This window comes from Ranitomeya variabilis, chromosome 2, assembly GCF_051348905.1.
Source record: "Ranitomeya variabilis isolate aRanVar5 chromosome 2, aRanVar5.hap1, whole genome shotgun sequence".
NCBI classification, from domain to species: Eukaryota; Metazoa; Chordata; class Amphibia; order Anura; family Dendrobatidae; genus Ranitomeya; species Ranitomeya variabilis.
In genome coordinates, this window is record NC_135233.1 from 991,289,970 (window position 1) to 991,314,401 (window position 24,432).

General features: G+C 44.5%; 1 protein-coding gene across 9 annotated transcripts in view; it reads left to right on the forward strand.

The window, feature by feature from the left end:
• The window catches only part of GIGYF2 (GRB10 interacting GYF protein 2), a 198,978-nt gene that overhangs the window by 111,630 nt on the left and 62,916 nt on the right, over nt 1–24,432 (forward strand). For all 9 annotated transcript variants that reach the window (XM_077291043.1, XM_077291039.1, XM_077291041.1 and 6 more), the window contains 6 exons: nt 14,082–14,341; nt 16,230–16,377; nt 16,479–16,639; nt 17,984–18,075; nt 19,282–19,389; nt 19,492–19,592. In XM_077291043.1, coding sequence (XP_077147158.1) covers nt 14,082–14,341; nt 16,230–16,377; nt 16,479–16,639; nt 17,984–18,075; nt 19,282–19,389; nt 19,492–19,592 — 870 coding nt within the window. The remainder of the gene's footprint in view (nt 1–14,081; nt 14,342–16,229; nt 16,378–16,478; nt 16,640–17,983; nt 18,076–19,281; nt 19,390–19,491; nt 19,593–24,432) is intronic.

Consider the following 24,432-nt stretch of genomic DNA (forward strand, 5'->3'; position numbering starts at 1 on the left):
GATGTGTGGTGAGCACTTTGAACCCCCAAGTGCTTCACAGAAGTTTATAACGCAGAGCCATGAAAATAAAAAATAATTTCTCTTTTCTCAAAAAAATTTTTTAGCCCTGATTTTTTTATTTTCCCAAGGGTAACAGGAGAAATTTCCTGAGTATGCTGATACCCCATATGTGGGGGTAAACCACCGTTTGGGCACATGCCGGGGCTTGGAAGTGAAGTAGTGATGTTTTGAAATGCAGACTTTGATGGAATGCTCTTAGGGCGTCACGTTGCGTTTGCGGAGCCCCTGATGTGCCTAAACAGTAGAAACCCCCCACAAGTGACCCCATTTTGGAAACTAAACCCCCAAGGGAACTTATCTAGATGTGTGGTGAGCACTTTGAACCCCCAAGTGCTTCACAGAAGTTTATAACGCAGAGCCGTGAAAATAAAAAAACATTTTTCTTTCCTCAAAAATAATTTTTTAGCCTGCAATTTTTTATTTTCCCAAGGGTTACAGGAGAAATTGGACCCCAAAAGTTGTTGATCAGTTTCTCCTGAGTACGCTGGTACCCCATATGTGGGAGTAAACCACTGTTTGGGCACACGTCGGGGCTCGGAAGGGAGAGAGCACAATTTTACTTTTTCAACGCAAGATTGGCTAGAATGAATGGTGGCGCCGTGTCGCGTTTGGAGACCCCCTGATGTGCCTAAAAAGTGGAAACCCCTCAATTCTAACTCCAACACTAACCCCAACACACCCCTAACTCTAATCCCAACCCTAACCCCAACACACCCCTAACCCTAGTCTTACCCCTAATTCCAACCCTAACCCTAAGACTATGTGCTCACGTTGCGAATTTGTGTGGATTTTTCCGCAGTTTTTGAAAAATCTGCAGGTAAAACGCACTGCGCTTTACCTGCGGATTTACCGCGGATTTCCAGTGTTTTTTGTGTGGATTTCACTTGCGGATTCCTATTATGGAGCAGGTGTAAAACGCTGCGGAATTGCACAAAGAATTGACATGCTGCGGAAAATACAATGCAGCGTTTCCGCGCTGTATTTTCCGCACCATGGGCACAGCGGATTTGGTTTTCCATAGGTTTACGTGGTACTGTAAACGTGATGGAAAACTGATACGAATCCGCAGCGACCAATCCGCTGCGGATCCGCAGCCAAATCCGCACCGTGTGCACATAGCCTAATTCTAACCCTAATTCCAACCCTAACCCTAATTGCAACCCTAATTCTAACCCTAATTCTAACCCTAGCCCTAAGTGCAACCCTAGCCCTAAGTGCAACCCTAGCCCTAAGTGCATCCCTAGCCCTAAGTGCATCCCTAGCCCTAAGTGCAACCCTAGCCCTAAGTGCAACCCTAAGTGCAACCCTAGCCCTAAGTGCAACCCTAAGTGCAACCCTAGCCCTAAGTGCAACCCTAGCCCTAAGTGCAACCCTAGCCCTAAGTGCAACCCTAGCCCTAAGTGCAACCCTAGCCCTAAGTGCAACCCTAAGTGCAACCCTAACCCTACCCCTAACCCGAATGGAAAAACAAAAATAATTATATTTTCTGTATTTTATTATTGTCCCTACCTATGGGGGTGATAAAGGGGGGGATTTATTTACTATTTTTTTTATTTTGATCGCTGTGATAGAACTTATCACAGCGACCAAAATGTGCAGGAACGAATCTGCCGGCTGGCAGATTCGGCGGGCGCACTGCGCATGCGCCCGCCATTTTCCAAGATGGCGGCGCCCATGAAGAAGACGGCCGGACACCGGGAGGGACATCGGAGCTAGGTAAGTATGGGGGGGTGGGACCGGAACACGGGGGGGATCAGAGGACCTGGGGAGCGGACAGGAGGACCGGGGGAGCCGACAGGAGGGAGGAGGGAAGCGGAACGGAGATCGGGGCACAAAGGACGACTGGGGAGGCAATCGGTGGGGTGGGGGCAGATCGGGGTCTCCAGCCATGGCAGATGCTATTGCAGCATCGGCCATGGCTGGATTGTAATATTTCACCATTTTCATAGGTGAAATATTACAAATCGCTCTGATTGGCAGTTTCACTTTCAACAGCCAATCAGAGCGATCGTAGCCACGGGGGGGTGAAGCCACCCCCCCTGGGCTGAAGTACCACTCCCCCTGTCTCTGCAGATCGGGTAAAATGGGAGTTAACCCTTTCACCCGATCTGCAGGGATGCGATCATTCTGCGACACAGCATATGCGTCACAGGTCGGATTGGCACCGACTTTCATGACGCATACGCTGTGTCACAGGTCGGGAAGGGGTTAAAGTCTGCCTGCTACAGCGGCCTATTCAGAAGTTAACAAAATTTAGGCGGTAAAAATAATTTTCTTTCCTGTCATGCCACTGTGCATTAATTCTTGAAAAGCACCTGAAGGGTTAATGAGCTACCTGAAACTAACTTTGAATACATTGAAGGGTGCGAATTTTAAAATGGTATCCCTTTTGGGGTTTTTACAATATACAGTACCCCCAAAGTCCCTTAAAAACTGAACCTAAAAAATTTAAGTTTTGTAAATTTCCTTGAAAAAATAAAAAATTACTGCTACATTTTTAAACCTTCTAAAATGCTTACAAAATAAAACAACATTTTAGAATGGTGCTTATGTAAAGTAGACATGACGTAACTGTTATTTATTAATGTTTTTGTGTGGTGTGACTATCTGGATTAAAGGGCTAATCAATAAATTCTGAAAATTAGCTATTTTTTAAACATTTTTGTCAAATTTCTGATACTTTTATAAATAAATGCAAAACATATCAACCTAAGTTTACCATTATCAAGTATTCTGTGTCACGAAAAAACATTCTCAAAATCAATGGGATGTGTTGAAGCGTTCTACAGTTATTACTACATAAAGTGACACTCTTCAGAATTTTTTAAAAAATGACCCGGTCACTAAGGGCTACAGGTTTTTTTTTTTAGCGGATGCGTCAGCGGAGTCAGGATAGCAATAAGATCTTCTTCTGTCTTATCTAACTCCGCGAGAAGTTAGATAAGTGGAGTTATCCTAAAGGAGGAAGAGGAAAGAATATTTTCCAGAAACGGCACCAAGAGAGGCAATGATGCCAGGCGCATAGGAAGTAGACTTGCGAAATTTCTCTCACGATGGCAAAAATCTCATTAGACCAAAAGGTTCTACAATCGGTTGGAGTTAGGAGCAAAAATCGAGTTTTCATCTTCTGAGAGTAGAAATAACATCTGTCATCTCCAAAGTTACAAGGCATCCTGATGTGAGGGCTTCAAGATCTACATGAAATTTTTTTTTATAAAAAATTACATGGGCTTACAGAATAATACTAAATTGGAAACATCTGAATCGTCATGTACAGAAGATTCAAGATGGAATCTATAAAATCTATGATTCCACTGATAGGCAAGAATTTCGTCATGGCAACCATTGATCTTCTAAAGTCGAACTACCATGTGCCCATACATCTTTTTTACCACCGAAAATTTCTGAGATTTGTGGTCAAACAAAGACAAAAGATCCATCATTGTCAATTAAACGTCCTTCCTTTTGGGATTTCGTCAGCTCTTCGACTTTGTACAAACTCATAACCTAAGTGGTAGCATTCATAAGAAAACAAGACATCTGTATTATCCCCTACTTAGATTTTTTTTTTTTTTCAATAATGGCTCCCTGTGCTCCATAGCTCAAGGAATATCTGCTGTCGATTTTACAGATTCTGGAGTCTTTAGGATGGCTAATGAATCGGGAAAAATCAGACCTAAGTCCTTCCACCGGAAAGACTTTCCTTGAAATACTGCAAGATTCCCAAAAGCAGACCTCCTCTCTACCAAAAGCGAAATAAATACAGTTAATATCAAGGGTCCCTGAAGAACCGAAAGATAGTCTCTATAAGGTTTGCTAAGTCAGTCCTGGGATCCATTACATCCTGTATTCAATTTGTTCCTTGGTCTCAGGCCCATACAAGGATCCTGCAGAATTATATTCTTTCCCGCTGTAACAGATATCCGGGTTCTCTCAACAACAGAATCTGCCTGCCGTACCTTGTAAAAGCATCCCTGAATTGGTGGTTATGTCTGGAAAATTTGGCAAGCGTAACATCATGATGGATTCAGAGAGGTTGGGGACCTGAAATCACCCAAGTGGCCTTCGAAGGAAACTGGTCAAAAGAGATTGCCAGTCAGTCCTCGAACTTCAGGGAGTTTAAAGGCAGTACAACAGACCCTCAATGCAGCAACATCTTGCTTCAGGGAACCCATGTTAATGCGAACAACATGACAACAGTGGCCCACATGAGACATCAGGGAAGTCCAAGATATGAAAATCTGCAGAAAATTTCAGTAAGAATCTTCCCCTATGCAGAACATCCCCTCCTGTCTTTGTCAGCTCTCCACTTAAGAACTACAACAACTTCCAGGCGGATTTTCTAAGCAGAACTGATATACTTCCCGGAGAATGGAGTCTGAATAGATATAATCCACATGATTATGGAAAAAAGGAATCATCCAGAGGTAGATTTGGTTTGTAAACCATCAAAATGCAAAAGTAAAGCCATTCTTTTCCCTGGATCCCAAGGACACTTCAGCCGGGGGTAGATGTATTTGCCCACCTTTGGAAGGTCAGTCTCGCCTATGCATACTCTAAAATTCCATTGCTACCAAAAACACTGCAGAAGATCAGAGCAGAAGATGTCAAGACGATCCTCCTAGTACCAATATGGCCAAAAAGAGGATGGTTTGGGAAACTAAACAGCCCGAATATAGAGGGTCCACTGGTTTTTCCTTCGGTCCACGACCTGCTGCATCAGGGTCCGATCTATCATCCGACCTCTCCAAACCTACATCTAACTGCTTGGCTTCTGAATCCTCAATCATGTTAGCTTAAAACCTCTCGGAGGGGGTGATCCATATCCTCCATAAGAGCAGGAAGCAAGTTACTAATTCCATCTATGCTAAAATTTGGAAGACCTTCAGGTTATGTTATGGGTCCATTCCTCTAGACCTATTCCATCCGGACATTGCCAAAATATTGGATTTCTTGCAGGAATGCTTGTCAAAAAAGATAAAACGAAGTACCCTCAAGGTCCAGGTGTCGTCCTTGAGCTTCTGTGTCGATAGAAATCTGGCAGAACACAGATGGATAAAGAGATTTGTCAGCTGCCTCCCGAGTAAATCCAAGAAGATCCCATGGAATCCCACCTTGCGATTTGAATATTGTACATAAGGGTCTCTCTATGCTTCCCTTCAAACCAATGTCTGCATGCAATTGCATATAGATAAGCTGTCATGGAAAGTGGCATTTCTAGTCGTCATAACAGCCAGAAGGGTGAGTGCAATCCCAGGTCCCCTCTATCGAGGAACTCTATCTTAAGATCCTGGAAGATAGGATAGTTCTCCACCTGGATCCATCATTCTTGCCTAAAGTCACAACATTCTTTCATATGTCTCGACAGATAGTCCTCCCTTCTTTTGTCAGAATCCGACAAATAGCAGAGAAGAAGAATTCCATGCTCTGGATGTTGTCTATTCTCTTCTATTTAAAACAGACTGAGGCATGGAGAAAAGATCAGAATCTTTTGTACAATATGGTGGCCCCAACAAAGGGAAGATCTCCAAAAATATGTTTGCTTTGTTAATTCAGTTTGTTGTCTGCAAAGCATTTAAGAGCCAAAATTTTATCTCCTCCAGAATCGCTGAAAGCTCATTCACCAGAGCCATCTGGGCTGAGAGGGCTAATGCCTCCATTGAGCAAATCTGCAGAGCTGCTACCTGGTCTTTGGTCCATACCTTTTCATGACAATATAGGCTAGATTTGATGTCAAATAGGGATTTAGCCTTTGGAAGGAAAGTTCATCAAGCTATATATACGTCAAAGTTCATGAAGAGGTTAACCCCCTTTCTGACATCAGACGTAATAATCCGTCCATGTGACCTGCGTCCATCTGATCAGAGACTGATTATTATGTCCGCACGATCGCCTGCGCACGCTAAGTGCCAGGAGCTGCAAAAAAGGATTCATATAGTGGGACTAAAGGTACCTTCACACGAAACGACATCGCTAGCGATCCGTGACGTTGCAGCGTCCTGGCTAGCGATATCGTTTCGTTTGACACGCAGCAGCGATCAGGATCCTGCTGTGAGGTCGCTGAATAAAGTCCAGAACTTTATTTGGTCGTCCGATCGCTGTGTATCGTTGTGTTTGAAAGCAAAAGCAACGATACCAGCGATGTTTTACACTGGTAACCAGGGTAAACATCGGGTTACCAAGCGCAGGGCCGCGCTTAGTACCCCGATGTTTACCCTGGTTACCAGCGTAAAAGTAAAAAAAACAAACAGTACATGCTCACCTGCGCGTCCCCCAGCGTCTGCTTCCTGACACTTACTGAGCGCCGGCCCTAAAGTGAAAGTGAAAGCACAGCGGTGACGTCACCGCTGTGCTGTTAGGGCCGGAGCTCAGTCAGTGTCAGGAAGCAGACGCTGGGGGACCCGCAGGTGAGCTTGTACTGTTTGTTTTTTTTACTTTTACGCTGGTAACCAGGGTAAACATCGGGTTACTAAGCGCGGCCCTGCCCTTAGCAACCCGATGTTTACCCTGGTTACCCGGGGACCTCGGCATCGTTGGTCGCTGGAGAGCGGTCTGTGTGACAGCTCTCCAGCGATCAAACAGCGACGCTGCAGCGATCGGCATCGTTGTCGCTATCGCTGCAGCGTCGCTTCGTGTGAAAGTACCTTAATAAGGATATGGATCTAAAATTTTGTGGGATGTCCTTCTGCTTGTCGGGTTTTGGTAATGTTGTTGCTGAGAACATCTCTTTGGGAAAAGAACCCTGGAAAACCGCATACTGAAGGGTCTCTGTCAGATATGGAGTTATCTGATCTATAAAGACTTTATAATACATGTTTGAAAAACCATCCGGGCCCGGCGCTTTGTGATGGTAGAGATAAGATGTTTTTTTTATTTCTGCATTAGTAAGAGGGGCACTCAACTGTTCTAACTGATCCTTAGACAGAGAAGGAAGACTAAGATTGGATAGGAAGGACTCAATGGAACAAATTGGGAGGGATATGGTCAGGAGCAGAGGATAAGTTATAAAGTGGGGAATAATATTCCTTAAATTTATTTGCAATGTCTTTCAGGGCTGTATAATTTCTGTTGTTGAGGGCCATTTTTGAGATGTGGGATTTTTGCTTTAATTTCTCTGGATTTTAGTCTATTCGCTTATAATTTCCCAGCTTTATTGTCTTGAGAATAATAATGTGCTTTTATTTCTTGAAGCTTTCTCTCATAATTATACAATAAACATTCTTTGAATTGAATTAGAAGATTACATGGTTTACCAGCTCTTTTTCTATTGAAGGAACATTTGTTTAAGACTTCTAGATTCTAGATTTCAGAGAGAATTTCATTGAATTTTTTTATCCCTTTCTCGTTTAATTTTATGGCCTATTTTAATAAGAATCCCTCGCCTGTATGCCTTGTGTGAGTTCCATAGGGGAAAGGACTATCTACTGAATTGGCGTTAATTTGAAAAAATTCTTGTATATTCTTTTGGAGGTGCTCTACTTTTTGCCTCTCCTCCACATGTAACACTAACGGTTCATGGTCTGACCATGTAATGAGGCCTATGGGCGAGAGTACAATATCATCTAGAAACGATCTGCTGACCAAGAATAACTCTTTTTCGTGAGTATGTGTTATGAACAGATGAGAAGAAGGAATAGTCTCTTCAGTCAGATGAATGATTCTCCAAATCTACTATATAATTGTCTAAGGCTATGTTCACACGTTATAAAAGAGGTGCAGAATTTTCTGCAAAAAATCCGCATCTCCTGGCAGAATCCGCAGCTGCGGATTTGCTGCGGTTTTTATGCGGTTTTAGTGCGGAACTAATGCGGATTTTGTGCGGATTTTCTGCAGTTTTTACCACTGCGGATTTCTATTAATGGAGGGGTGCAGAAACGCTGCAGATCCGCACAAAAGAAGTGACATGCACTTCTTTGAAATCTGCAGCGTTTCTGCGCGGATTTTTCTGTACCATGTGCACAGCTTTTTTTTTTTCACATTGATTTACATTGTACTGTAAATTACAGTGCGGATCTGCAGCGTTTCTGCGCGGAAAAAAATGCTGCAGATCTGCACTAAATCTGCATCGTGTGCACACAGCCTAAGGGTCACTTCCGTCTTTCTGTCTGTCTGTCACGGAAATGCCAAGTCTCTGATTGGTCGCGGCAAAACAGCCACGACCAATCAGCGACGGGCACAGGCCGGCGGTAAAGTGCCCGCTCCTTCCTCCCCGCAGTCAGTGCCCGCACCATACTCCCCTCCAGTCAGCGCTCACACAGGGTTAATGGCAGCGCTAACGGACCGCGTTATGCCGCGGTGTAACACACTCCGTTACCGCTGCTATTAACCCTGTATGACCAACATTTTACTATTGATGCTGCCTATGCAGCATCAATAGTAAAAAGATCTAATGTTAAAAATAATAAAAAATAATAAAAAATCGTTATATACTCACCGTCCGTCGGCCCCTCGGATCCAGAACAGGCCTTTCCCGCTCCTCGCGACGCTCCGGTGACCGCTCGATGCATTGCGATCTTGCGAGATGATGATGTAGAGGTCTCGCAAGACCGCTACGTCATCATCTCGCGAGACCGCAATGCACTCTTGAGGTCGGAGCGCGCGAGGAGCGTCTGTAACCGCTTCGCCTGGATCCGGGGGCCAACGGAAGGTGAGTATAAAACTATTTTTTATTTTAATTCTTTTTTTAACAGGGATATAATGCCCACATTGCTATATACTACGTGGGCTGTGCAATATACTACATGGGCTGTGCAATATACTACTACGTGGCTGTGCAATATACTACGTGGGCTGTGCAATATACTACGTGGGCTGTGCAATATACTACGTGGGCTGGACAATATACTGCGTGGGCTGTGCAATATACTGCGTGGGCTGTGCAATATACTGCGTGGGCTGTGCAATATACTACGTGGCTGGGACATATACTACGTGGGCTGTGTAATGTACTACGTGGGCTGTGCAATGTACTGCGTGGGCTGTGCAATATAATACATGGGCTGTGCAATGTACTGCGTGGGCTGTGCAATATAATACGTGGGCTGTGCAATATACTACGTGGGCTGGGCCATATACTACGTGGGCTGTGCAATATACTGCGCGGGCTGTGCGATATACTGCGCGGGCTGTGCGATATACTGCGTGGGCTGTGCGATATACTGGTTGGCCTGTGTTATACACTACGTGGCCTGTGTTATACACTACGTGGCGTGTTATACACTACGTGGCCTGTGTTATACACTACGTGGCCTGTGTTTTACGCTACATGGCCTGTGTTATATGCTATGTGGGCTGTGCTATATACTCCATGGGCTGTGCTATATAGTACGTGGCTGTGCAATATACTACGTGGGCTGTTATATACTACGTGGCTGTGCTATATACTACGTGGCCGGCCGCGAACAATTAACGACAGGCGCAGTCCGGCCGCGAATTGGCGCGGGATTTGAACCACGCTTCGTTAATTGGTTGCTGCCGGACGAATCCTGTGTATTCAATGTATTCTAAAATCTTCATAAATAAACTACATACATATTCTAGAATACCCGATGCGTTAGAATCGGGCTACCATCTAGTATCATATAGTTCTTCTTTATTAATTAACCCCTTCACCCCTATCCCCCTCAGAGCTTTTTTTGCTTTTGTTTGTTTTTCTCTCCTCTCCCTCCCAGTCATAACTTTTTTATTTTTCCGTCAATATGGCCATGTGAGGGCTTATTTTTTGCGGGAGGAGTTGTACTTTTGAACAATTCCAGTAGGTTTTACCATGTCGTGTAATAGAAAATGGGAAAAAATTCCAAGTACGTCAAATTGCAAAAAAAGTGCAATCCCACGCTTTTTTGCTAGGCTAGGTTCACTAAATGCTAACAATGATCTGCCATTATGATTCTCCAGGTCATTACGAGTTCATAGACAGCAAACATATCTAGGTTCTCTTTTATCTAAGTCGTGAAAAAAAAATTCCGAACTTTGCTAAAAAAAAAAAAATTATGCCATTTTCCGATACCCGTAGCGTCTCCATTTTTCGTGATCTCGGGCTGGGCGAGGGCTTATTTTTTTGTATTTAATGATACATTTTGATGCAGATACGTTCTTTTGATCGCCCGTTTTTGCATTTCAATGTCGCGGCGACAAAAAAACCCCGTAATTCTGGGGTTTTAACTTTTTTTTAGTGCTACGCCGTTTAGTGATCAGGTTAATCCTTTTTTTTTTTTTTTACTGATCAGGTGATTCTGAACGCGGCGATACCAAATGTGTAGGTTTGATTATTTTTTTAATTATTATTTTGAATGGAGAAAAAGGGGGGGTGATTTAGACTTTTATATATATTTTTAAAAAGATTTTTTTTTACTTTTGCCATTCTTCAATAAGCTGGCAAAACTCGATCGGCTCTGCTACATACAGGTGATGGTCAGATTGCCTTTATGTAGCTGAATTGCTGATTTACTATAAGCGCCTACCACTGGGTGGTGCTCATAGCAATCCGGCACTGGCAACCATAGATCTGTGGTTGTCATGCCAACGAACCGATGACCTCCGATCATGTGACGGGGGTCACCAGTGCGCGCATTTCCGACCTGATGTCAGTTTGACAGCAGCATTTAATTAGTTAATAGCCGTGGGTGGATCGCAATTCCACCCGCGGCTATTGCGGGCACATGTCAGCTGTTCAAAACAGCTGATATGTGCCGGGAAAGATGTGGGCTCACCACTGGAGCCCACATCAAAGCGGGGGATACCGACATCAGCGTACTATTACACCTGATGTCGGTAAAGGGTTGAAGATGCCAACTTGGTGAGTGTCTTTTGGAAAGTGATGAACCGTCTAATTCATGATCATGTGTTAAATTGAAATCTCCACAGTAGATGACATGGCCTTGTTTTACTTTGTTTACATTTTTAATTAACTTACGCATAATGTTTAACTGAGAAATGTTATGTGCATAAACTACTACAATGATATATATAACATTATTAATGGAACATACTTGAGTTATGTATCTCCCTTGTAAGTCAGAATCCAAGCATATTGGAGCATTACACCGCTCTGTTATTTTCTTATAATTGGCCTGTAACACATGTGGAAAATGGGGCTGTCAGTCTACCAGCATCTCTATGGTTAATATGAGTTTCCTGGGCACAAAAGAGGTTTCATCTAGAGGAAACCGCCTCCCTCCACATAAAAGATCTTTTCTGTGGACTGTTAAGACCTTTAACATTCTTAATCACCATTTTTATACTTAAGCCTAAGTCACACTAAATGACTTACCAACGATCATGACCAGCGATACGACCTGGCCGTGATCGTTGGTAAGTCGTTGTGTGGTCGCTGGGGAGCTGTCACACAGACAGCTCTCTCCAGCGACCAACGATCAGGGGAACGACTTCGGCATCGTTGAAACTGTCTTCAATGATGCCGAAGTCCCCCTGCAGCACTCGGGTAACCAGGGTAAACATTGGGTTACTAAGTGCAGGGCCGCGCTTAGTGACCCGATATTTACCCTGGTTACCCGGGTGCTAATGCACGCGCTGCTGCCGAGAGCTTCCCTGCACTGAATGTGTCAGCGCCGGCAGTAACAGCGGTGACGTCACCGCTGTGCTCTGCTTTACGGCCGGCGCTGACACAGTCAGTGCAGGAAGCTCTCGGCAGCAGCGCATGCATTAGCAGCGCTCCTGCCGAAAGCAGTTTTAACCCTGTGGACGCCGGGGGACGTGACAGACATCAGAATGTGAGTATGTACTGGTTTTTTTAAAACTTTTACAATGGTAACCAGGGTAAATATCGGGTTACTAAGCGCGGACCTGCGCTTAGTAACCCGATATTTACCCTGGTTACAAGTGAACACATCGCTGGATCGGCGTCACACACGCCGATCCAGCGATGACAGCGGGTGATCAGCGACCAAAAAAAGGTCCTGATCATTTCCATCGACCAACGATCTCCCAGCAGGGGCCTGATCGTTGGTCGCTGTCACACATTACGAGATCGTTAGCGGGATCGTTGCTATGTCACCAAAAGCGTGACGTTGCAACGATATCGTTAACGATATCGTTATGTGTGACTCGGCCTTTAGGAAAATGCTAACACCAGATAAAATCTATGACCAACCAATAACAGATGGCAACATCAACTCTATATTTACCAAAATCCATAAACCTATAACCCAGGCCCATTCTCCTACACATAGGGTGGGCAGCACTCCATCAAATGTTTAAACATACTGACCATTTGGCCATTAAACCAAATTGAATCAAGAAGTATCTTTTATTTTTTCATTAAAAGATTAAACTTTTTTTTACATGTTTTTAAAAGCAATAAAATAGTGCCTCCAAACCAATGACTATTGTCAGCTGGTCCATGTGCATATCAAAACAAGAGAAAAATTGGGACTAAAAACTCTTTTACTGCCCCTACAATCATTACACAATACCAGTTAGCAATGTTATAGACATTCACACAATTTGAATGTTGTTCATAAATTATTCATGCAACTAACTACTTACAGTAAACAAACTGTTTTAAACCTGATCATGAGAGGCAGAGAAAAGAGGGATCCTGGGAAATGTATTAAATGCGTGGAGCAGATATATACTAATTGTGACAAAATCATATATGTATGTAGTAATTCCACTACACAAATGAATCTACTCCTGAAAGCCTGGATGCTCCGCAACCACACTGATCATGAACCATGCCAAACGGTTTACTAAGGTGTAATGACCCCAATCAATCCACTATAAGTTTTAACGGTGCACCATATGGTGAATCGTGAATACTGCTAATCAACTCGCCAAAAATAGGAGTCCCAATCTATACACATTACCTTGTGAATGCACAGCTTCCCTGTTATGGTGCCGAGTGACACGCTGAACCTTCTGATGCCCGACACGCGTTTCGCTTCTTCCTAGGGGCGCCCCGATGTGTCCGACATAGGACTTATTGGCGGCGTTAACAGACTGCTTATAACGCAACGTGAACCAAGCCTAACCCGTGGGCTTGTTATCGGCAGCCATAAAACAGCTGACATGCATCATTTCCGGGGTGGCTGAGGCCTTGATGTTAGTCTGGGAGGGCACCAATATCCATGGCCCCTTCATAGGCTATTAATATCAGGTTGCAGCTGTCTGTTTAACCTTTGCTGGTTAGTAATTATAGGTTGGACCCCACATCTTTTTTGGGGGGAGGGGAAAGGGCGGGGGGGGGGGGGGGACCTCTCCTATAATAACCAGTAAAGGCAAAGCAAACACTTGTGAGCTGATATTAATAGCCTGGGAACCTTTATGGCTATGGGCTCCTTCCCAGAATCTTCATCAGCGCTCAGCTATTGGCTTTCACTCATCTGGTTAGGAGACTTACCGGTGACCTCACACCATTCTTTTTTTTTTTTATTATTATTTAAGCGGGTGCGAACTCCAACGCTCAGCATTGTTGCCTGGTCATGCTGATCACAGGGAGACCAGGTGACCATTATGAGAGCTCCAGCGCCTGGGAACAGTGCTATTTATATTGAATTTCCCAGGCGCCGGTATGTGTCCCAATGATGCGGTACATGTATGTCACGTGATTAACACACAGACACTGACAGCATCTGAAAAAACAGTATCAGTAATATCCCGAGGGGGGTCTAAGGCTGATGAGAGGAGCTTAATCAGCAAAGGGGGCAGTCAAAACCATACAGCAGTAATGCAGTCCCTAATCTCAGCGCTTACTGAGTGCTGCTGTATTCTTTTGATGGTACAGCATGTGAACATCCACATGGTTTGTGTGCAGAATATTTGCAGATTTTGTCCCAACTGTCAACATGGCTGAATGAAAACGCTGTTATGTTGTAGTCTTTACTGCTCTTCTCGGTTAGAGCATATAAGAGCTGATATAGTTGATCAGTTTACGCAGTACATTTCTTCACTCATTTCTTCTCATTTCCCATTTATTTATTTTTTTAATTAAAAAAAATTTTTATTGAACATTTTTCAAATAATCGCAACAATAATATATTCGGTCTTCTCATTTGTTTTTGCAGAATCTGTGTCTCACGGTTCCAGAGGATCACTTGAGTCAGCTGCTCCTTTAATACCTCACTCACCGTCTCCTGCATTTAGCCAAAGCACTACGGCTCAGCAAGTCAAAGATCCTCAGCCAGGAGCAGCCATTGTTTGCCCCCCTCTTCCTCAGCCTGACATCTCCTCAGGGCCTTCTCCTCCCTCGGTCTGTGCTGCACCAGGTATGGGCGCGCTCATACCTGAGCCTGATGAAGACGATGGACTGGAGCACCTAGAGCAGGTGAAAGCCTATTTTGAACATTGACAATAAACACACTGTAATCTTTCCGTTCGTAAACAGAAACTGATCTGTTTTGTGTCTGCTGGTAGAAGTTATAGATGGTCCAGCACTCCCTTATTCTAATCTATTTTACAAGTGGTTAAATGACAAAGGAAAATATAGACTTGCATGTCTACAGGCCATAAGTTATTTGCCTGCAGTAGAGGTTTGTAAGTTGTGTTGCATTGTGCACTTTTTTGTTTTAAATATCTTTTACATTAATTCCTGGGCATTCATAGTCGTCCAGTTACCTAGTGTCTTCCTTTTATCTCCACAAGGTTTCTCCCCAGCTTTACAAATCTGCTCATGTCCATTATTCATGGTCTCATTCCCATTTTCTGTGCTTGGTCAAATGGAGCACTGGAGCAAGTCTGAGTTTATCCAGATTTTCTTGCTTGCACTTCTCTTACCTTGGCTAGTGTAGCTGAGAAAATATATTATGTCATAGGAATTATTTTTTCATATACTGTTCTGTGCCGCCATCTCCTTATCTGTGGACTCCTTAAATTTTGTCCATTGTTCTGGTGAAAGTCTGCAGTCATTCTATATGACTGCAGACTTGTGAATTGACACACCACATGGTGTTAGGATTCTCCTGTGTCGGCTGCGTGAGCGGACAGTTACGTGACCGCAAGTATGAGATTTGGAAACATGCGGTTACGTGCCGACAAGATGTGCTCCGCTTCTTTCAATTCCCTCGTATTGAGCGAGGCCGAGCAATTCTAGTCAGCATGTGACCCCAGGTATGCAAATTCCATACTTGATGTCACCGGCCACCCTGGAGAATCTTGACAGCGTGTGGTGTGCGCGCACTGTAAGGCTAGGTTCACATTGCGTTAGGGCAATCCGTTTAGCGCTAGCGGATTGCGCTAATGCAATGTTTATTTAGGGGTCGCGTTAACGTCCCCGCTCTCGCAGATCCCCGATCTGCGAGAGCGGGGAACGGACCTCGGGCGCGCCGCGGACACTGCAAGCAGCGTCCGAGGCGCGCCACAGAAGAACGGCACATCGCTAGCGCGAGCCGAAAAAGGCACGCGCTAGCGATGCGCTGCAGGCGAAATTTACATTGCTGTCAATGGGTGCGCTAACGGACCCGTTGCACGGCGTTAATTGCAACATTTTCGCCGTGCAACGCTGTCCGTTAGCGTGCACACATTAACGCAATGTGAACCTAGCCTAAGGATTCAGAAATGCAGACTTTCACCCATCAGAACACCAGACAAGCCCTATATTGATGAACTTTAGGAGAGACATGTAGTCTCTATTTGTACAGTTGGTCAGCCAACAAAATGCCTGGAATGTGAATAGCCCCATAGAAGGTACATAGAATAAGAACCACTGATGACGCACACACACTTGGAAAACTGATGTGTGAATGAGCCCTGACCGTGCACATGAGCACTGATCACATGGAGGCGAACTAACAATAGGCTTTCATATTAATATTGCCTCTTGGAATAAGTAATACATTTACCTTTCTTTCAAGCTTAGAAGGTTTATCCAATGCCTCTGGCTTTCACATCAAGTGGTGACTGGCGCAGTTGGCGATGTATTGACTACTACTTGCCAGGCATCAGCAGGTCCCGTGCACCACCCATAGGTATCGTGCATCCATCCCATTCATAGAAATAGAACATGTGGCTGTGCACCAGACCTGTCCCATAGTGGTCACCATGACCGTAGCAGTGCCCATCACCTCCAGGTACCGAAGCGTTCAGTATAATGGCTTTAATCTGCTGCATAGTTTATGCATATATTGTAATAATTATCATATAGCCATGCAATTTTGTGAATCACATAGAATATATGTTGCAATGCTAAAAACATACCCCAAAACATTGATCTCCAGCAAGCACAGCAGATGGTGGCGTACCTGCAGGACGGGGCGCTGGATGATGAGAGATTAACAGGAAAAGCACCAGATCACAGAGTTAAAGGACATTCTCCGGAAAACCAGCAGAAGTGGTACTACAAAGATCCGCAGGGAGATATCCAAGGTGAGCCTTTCCACAGTGTCTTATTTGATGAGGCAGCCCTTGTACTTGTCCGCTCTCTGCTGTTTAATGGCCTCTTGCTGATACAAATCTTTATCCCCTAGGTCCTTTCAGTAGTAGAGAGATGGCAGAATGGTATCAAGCAGGCTACTTTCCTATGACCTTGTTGTTGAGGAGAGTATGTGATGAGGCCTTCCAGCCGCTAGGAGAAATCATTAAACTATGGGGCAGAGTTCCTTTCATCACACCGCCAGCTCCCAGAATAGTAAGTGACCCTACTGTTTTTTGTTGCAAGGATGAATAGACAGACCCTTTTGGGCCCCTTTCCCACCTCAGTTTTTTGCTATCAGTCGCAATCCATCGAATTTTGAAAAAAACAGATCCGGCGACTGATGCCACCAGATCCGTTTTTTTCTCATAGACTTGTATTAGCGACGGATTGTGACGGATGGCCTCACATTTCATCAGTCGTTCGCCGGATCCGTCGAAAATTGTTTGTCCGGCTGCCAGAGACAACGGACAAAGTAACTTCTTTTTGTGTACGCCGAAAAAATGGAAGCCTTTGGGTGACGTTTTTTTTTTTTTAAACTGAGCATGCTCTAATTTTTTTTAATATCCAATTAGCCAGATCTGCTAGTTGGATCCGGCGAAAAAATGGATCCGTCGTATCAGTTTTTCACAATCTGCGACGGATCCGTCGATCCATTGAACCAACGGATTGTGACTGACGGCAAAAAAATGATGTTTGAAAGGGGCCTGATCCAAATCTATTGAAGTAGTTTAAAGAAATGATGGACTAAATTAATTTTATTTATTTTACTAACTTGTGTAGCTCCATTAATTTTCTCAGCACTTTACACACATCATCATCACGGTTCTCATTGTGGCTCACAATCTAAATTCCTAATCATTATGTCTTTAGAGTGTGGGATAAAACTGGAGGAAACCTACACAAACACGGGGGGAACATATAAATTCCTTGCAGATGCTGTCCTTGGTGGGATTTGAGCTCAGGACCCCAGCGCTGCAAAGCAACAGTGCTAACCACTGAGCCTCCTTTCCATATGTTGCACCATATTTAATGGGAAGGATGGAAATCTTGCCAGAACACACTCTAGGTTGGAGATTCTAATAAATACTGTGAAGTAAATGTCTTGTCGTGACATGGCCATGTGGTGCTTCTTTTCTTAGAGACATTGTAATACGGGGAGAATTTTGAGTAGACCCCTCATAGATGCACACTGCGTGTGTGTGGGTGCGCTCGGAGCGAGGGGCTTACTTTGTCACATCCAATAGATTCTTTTACTGAAAGGGTCTGTCCTGGTAAACAGGATTTAAGAGGAGCTAAGCACCATTTGCTAAACTTGCCACAATGTATTTTTAATATTAAAATATAATCTTATAAGCTCGAGTTTCTTATAAGTCCACACATTTACCTAAATAGTTTGTAAAATGTGCATTATCCTGGCTAATGTGCCCATAGTCTCAAGCCTAGAGATGGATTTGTTTCCTTGACTCTTCCGTTCTCGTGCCTGTATATGAAAGGTTCATTCTACTCTCTACATCTTGTAATGTTTGGATTTTTAATCTTTCGCTTACTCTCTTGCAGAGTGAATTGGGTCCAGAGCATATAGGGCGGCACCCGGAGATGACTGCAATATACCAGATGCAACAATTACATTATCAACAACTTCTTATCCAGTGAGTTTGTGGTATTAGAGAACATACATGCAGTGCTTATTCATCCCAAATACAATTGCAAGAATGGCCTTATGAAGGAAAACTGTGGCGACTTGGGGTATGTTCAGATGTGACAGAAAAAAATCTGTTGCAAATTTGCTGTGGATTTTAAAGCAAGAAATCTGTGGTGAGAGTTCAAAGATATACCGTATTTTGCAGATTATAAGATGCACCCCAAATTTTTTGGGGGGAAATAGGAAAAAAATATTGGGGGGCAGCGATGGTGGAGCAGGGTCCCAAGGGAGGCAGGAGATGCTGCGGGCTCCAGTCTAGAAGGATAGGGGCAGGAATTGGGTCATGGCTGCAGGACCCCAGGCTGGTACGGGTGTTCAGTGGTCCAGGGGATCCGCTGACATTTTGTGACAGCCCAGAGCCCCGCACCTGCCATACTTTCTAATGTGGTGGACTCCTGGAGAATGGCCACCAGAGGCGGTGCATGTGCTATTGAGATTTTGGGAGCCAAGATATCAGTTTGTGCATGCGCTGCCTCTGGCATCCATTGTCATAGAAGAGTATGTAAAGTGCGGGGCTCTGGGCTTTCACAAAATGTCGGTGGGGCCCTCACACCACTGAACACCTCATCCTACCAGCCTGGGGCCCGAAGCTATCAGCCGACTCCTGCCTCCACCGCCACCAGAAGCTTCCGGCAGCAGCGACCCTGGGACCCCTCTACACTGCATCCGGAAATCTCAACAGCAACTACAATTCCGATTATAAGACTCGCCCCCATTTCCTCCCCAAAATTTTTTTGGGAAAAAAAGTGCGTCTTATAATCCGAAAAATACGGTATACTGCCAGGTCAGTTTTTCCATATAGTGAACTTTGTAAACTAAACCCCCCAAAAAATAAATATAAAATTGCACTTTTCTTTGCAATTTCAACGCACTTGGATTTTTCCCCCCTCTTTACATTGCATTACATGATAAAGTGAATGTTGTCATTCACAAGTATTGTTCTGCCAAAAACAAGGCTTCAGACTGCCATATTGACGGAAAAAAAAAAGTGATGGCTCTTGAAATAGAAAAATACAAAAACGGAAAATTGCAAAGTCAGTGCTGGGCTAAACAATGTGCAAATACGTCTTTCAAAGTCCGGTCACAGGGATAATTTTTTTTTTTTTCCTATTATCATTATTGATATGAATAATTGCTTCTCTTTCCTTTGCAGACAGCAATATGCCCAAGTCATGGCGCAGCAGCAGAAAGCCGCACTCTCGTCACAGCAGCAGCAGCAGCTGGCTCTTCTACTGCAGCAGTTTCAGACTCTAAAAATGAGGTAACCTCCCATCCGATGGCAGCTGAACAAGCCGCCAGCCTAACCTTTACATGCATGACTGTGTTCTAACATTGTGATTTAATACGTTTTTCCTTATGACAGGATATCTGAGCAACCTGTTATTCCGACGTTACCAAGGACAATACCTGTGCCAGATAATACGCCGCTGTGGGAACTGCAAACTGCTGCCCCTCCACCCACAAGTAGGTGTGCTGCCCGTGGTCATCATGGGACAGCCGATGGTTTATGTATCACACCTACAGTCTAATACATCTGTCCGTGGCATATCTCTGTGTCCAAATAGTCTGCAGAGGTATTCTGTGCCTGGTGCTAAGGGACAAGCCACTAGAGCCTATGCACTGGTGTGGCCTTTATACCCCGCTGTATTAGTCAGTAGTCTGGAGTAATTAGGTTGATGATCTCATTAACCCCTTCATAAGTCTATTTTTTATTTTCTTTTTAATTGCACCTTCATTTTCCTTTCCTCCTTTTTTTTTTTCCAGGAGCCATATCCTTTTTTATTATTATTTTTTCTAGCCACAAAGCCTTACGAGGGCCATGCGTTAAAGGGCTGCAGTTAACACAAGTGCTGGCATGACATCGCGCTAGCGCAGATAGAACTAGCAGATCTGTTTGCGCTAGCAGTGACGGACCCGGAAACGCTGCAGCCCGCGTCCCTGGGTCCGTCACTCAATGACGGCACATCGCTAGAGCTCAATGGCGGCGTTAACGGACTGTGTTACACCGCATTATGCCGCGGTGTAACGTAGTCCGTCTAACGGACGCCTAAAACGCAGTATGAACCCAGCCTAACACACACACATTTTTTGAAGTAACTCGGCAAGGAGGTTGTTCCAGACATCTTGGAGAACTAACCACCGATCTTCTCTTGATGTAATCCCATATCGATTTGAGACTGTGGCTCTGTTGGGGCCTTATCATCACATCCAGGACTTATCTTACTGTTGGGGCGGTACCGCTAATGTCCGTTCCAAGTTCCCTGCCCCTCGTATTACTGTATATTTACTAGCCACAGTCGTCATCTGTTGCCGGCGTCGCTCCGGTCGGTCTTCGGCAGGTTGTGACTTACCGGATCGCTCCAGTGTTTGCTGGCGGAGAGCTGGCTACCAGTCAGTTGGAAGTTTTGTTCACACGATGGCGGTGCGGGACCGGAGCTGATATGGTGGCTAGTGAGTGTAACAGTACGGTCAGGGAACTTGCATTGGTGGTACGACTCAAGTGCTTAATTTAAAAAAATATGCTGGAGTGGTGCTCTAAAAAAAAAAAAAAAAAAAACTTTGTGGAAATGTTTTTGTTTTTTTTTTGTCATTTTCTCATACCAATAACTTTTATTTATCCAATTTTTTTTATCATTTTTTTATTGGATTTTTTTGGTGGAAGTGTGGCATATCATTTTTTGTTTTTTTTAGTGTTTGACATACTTAAGTATTTATATGTTATGATAGATCGCTGTTTTACGGACATGGTAATATCAAATGTTGCTTTGTTTTGTTTTCTTTTTAAGCCTGTGAAGGGGTCAATTTTAACCCTTTTCTGCCAGCTGATGGAATAGTACGTCAGCTGGCAGTATCCCCCGCTTTAAGGTGGGATCCGGCAGTGAGCCCACCTCAAAGCTGCGACATGTCAGCTGTTTTCAACAGCTGACATGTGCCCACAATGGGTGCGAGCGGAATCGCGATCCGCCCACGCCCATTGACTAGTTAAATACTCTGACAGCGGCATTTAACAAGTGCTGCCGGCCGTGCAGACAGAAGAACCCACCCAGCTGACGCCCGTCACGTGATCGGGGGTCAGCTATGTGTTGCCATCACAACCAGAGGTTGGTTCTATGGTTGTTAATGACAGATTGCTATGAGCGCCACCCTGTGGTCGACGCTCATAGCAATGCTGTAATTCTGCTGCATAAAGGTGATCTGTGCTTCACCTCTATGTAGGAGAGGCGATCGAGTAGTGAATGCTTCTAGCCTCCCATGGAGGCTATTGAAGCATGCCAAATTATTTTTCAAAAAAGTGTTTAAAAATGTAAAAACAAAATTAAAAAAATCATAGTTCAAATCACCCCCCTTTCGCCAAAATAAAAAAAATTAAATAACATCAAACCTACACATATTTTGTACACCGTTTTCAGATTCGCCCGATCTATCAATAAAAAAAGGATTAACCTGATCGCTTAACGGCTTAGTGAGGAAAAAAAACTAAACCGCCAAAATTACGTTTTTTTGGTCGCTCCAACATTGCGTTAAAATGTAATAAGGGCGATCAAAAGAAAGTGGTATCATTAAAAATGTCAGCTCGGCACGCAAAAAATAAGCCCTCACCCGACCCCAGATCACGAAAAATGGAGACGCTATCTGTATTGGAAAATTGTACTTTTTTTTTTTTTTTTTTTTTAAGCATACTTAGGATTTTTGTTTACCACTTAGATAAAAGAGAACCTAGACATGTTTGGTGTTTATGAACTCGACATGACCTGGAGAATCTTAATGGCAGGTCAGTTTTAGCATGTAGTGAACCTAGCAAAAAAGCCAAACAAAAAACAAGTGTGGGATTGCACTTTTTTTGCAATTTCATCGCACTTGGAATTTTTTTCCCCATTTTCTGTTACACGACATGGTAAAACCAATGGAATAGTTCAAAAGTAAAACTCGTCCCGCAAAAAATAAGCCCTCACATGGCCATATTAATGGAAAAATAAAAAAGTTATGGCTCTGGAAAGAAGGGGAGTGAAAAATGAAAATAAAAACAAAGTTAGTTCCGGGGGTTAAGGAATTAAACTTTTTTTTTTTTTTTGTGACTTCATTTTTTAGCCTCCATAGAGGACTTGGACTTGTGATCACTTGATCAGTTAGGCTACGTTCACATTTGCGTTGTGCGCCGCAGCGTCGGCGCCGCAGCGCACAACGCAAACGAAAACGCGGCAAAACGCACGCTAAAACGCTGCGTTTTGCGCCGCATGCGTCCTTTTTGGCCGAAAGTTGGACGCAAAAAAAATGCAACTTGAAGCGTTTCTTGCGTCCAACGCTTGCGGCCATGCGGCGCAAAACGCAGCACAACGCATGTCCATGCGCCCCCATGTTAAATATAGGGGCGCATGACGCATGCGGCGCCGCTGCGGCGCCCGACGCTGCGGCGCTGACCGCAAATGTGAACGTAGCCTTATACTATGGCAGCTCCTGAACCTTCTCATTACAGGCACACACCGTATTTGTGGTGTACAGTAATGTGCATGAAGGGGTTAATATATTTACAATAACATCTTATTGAGTGAACCAGGCAAGTTAGTTTACCACTTATGCTGTAATTGGTAGTTAAATAGGGTCGGACTGGCCTGGCTTGCGGTTTTTAGGGGCACGGGCCCTTTAAAAGCGTAGGCAAATGCATGCACGCAGCGTTAACTACTTGCATCGCATGTCACGATGAACGCTGACGATTCTGTGCCTGAAGTCACCAGCTTATAACGTCACTGTCATGCGCCACCTGTGACTGGCGCACTCAAGCAGCCACCAACCTATGCTAGGTCAGGCCCATTTTATTACGAGCGCAGGCAGGTCGGGAGCGCAGGCAGGTAAGTGGAATTTATTTTAAATTTTTTTTTTCACCTCTGAATGCAGCATGGTATGGGGGCCACGATGAATGTATGATCAGCCAGGACAAGGGACATAGGGGCACAGGATGGATCTATGGGGGTGGGTGCAGGATGGATATATGGGGCAGGGCAAGATGGATACAGTGCCTTGCGAAAGTATTTGGCCCCCTGAAACTTTCAACCTTTTCCCACATATGCTTCAAACATAAAGATACCAAATGTAAATTTTTGGTGAAGAATCAACACCAAGTGGAACACAATTGTGAAGTTAATTTATTGGTTATTTTAAATTTTTGTGGAAATTAAAAAACTGAAAAGTGGGGAATGCAATATTATTCGGCCCCTTTACTTTCAGTGCAGCAGACTCACTCCAGAAGTTCATTGTGGATCTCTGAATGATCCAATGTTGTCCTAAATGCCTAATGATGATAAATATAATCCACCTGTGTGTAATCAAGTCTCCGTATAAATGCACCTGCTCTGTGATAGTCTCAGGCTATGTGCACATGTTGCGGATTTTGCTGCGGATCCGCGGCAGCTTTCCATGCGTTTACAGTACAATGTAAACCTATGGAAAACGCAATCCGCAGTGCCCATGCTGCAGAAAAAAAACATGCGGAAACGCTTCGGGTTACATTCCGCAGCATGTCAGTTCTTTGTGGGGATTCCGCAGCGGTTTACACCTGCTCCATAATAGGAATCCGCAGGTGGAGTCCGCATAAAATCCGCATAAAAACCGTGGTAAAACGCAGTGCCTTTTACCTGCGGATTTCTAAAATCCGCTGCGGAAAAATCCACAGAGCTCCTTTCTACGTGTGCACATACCCTCAGGGTTCTGTTTGAAGCACAGAGAGCATCATGAAGACCAAGGAGCACAACAGGCAGGTCCGTGATACTGTTGTGGAGAAGTTTAAAGCTGTATGGATACAAAATGATTTCCAAAACTTTAACCCCTTCCCGACCCATGACGCCACGTAGGCGTCATGAAAACCCGTGCCAATCCGACCCATGACGCCTATGTGGCGTCATGGAATGATCGCGTCCCTGCAGATCGGGTGAAGGGGTTAACTCCTATTTTACCCGATCTGCAGGGAGAGGGGGAGTGGTACTTCAGCCAGGGGGGGTGGCTTCACCCCCCCGTGGCTACGATCGCTCTGATTGGCTGTTGAAAGTGAAACTGCCAATCAGAGCGATTTGTAATATTTCACCTAAAAAACTGGTGAAATATTACAATCCAGCCATGGCCGATGCTGCAATATCATCGGCCATGGCTGGAAATACTGAAGTGACCCCCCCCCACACCCACCGATCGCCCCCCCCAGTCCTCCGTTATGGGGTCCGGTCCCCTCCGTCCGCCTGCCGGCTCCCCCGTCCTCCTGCCGGCTCCCCCGTCCTCCTGTCTGCTCCCTCCTTGTTAGGATTCACCCCCCCCCCCC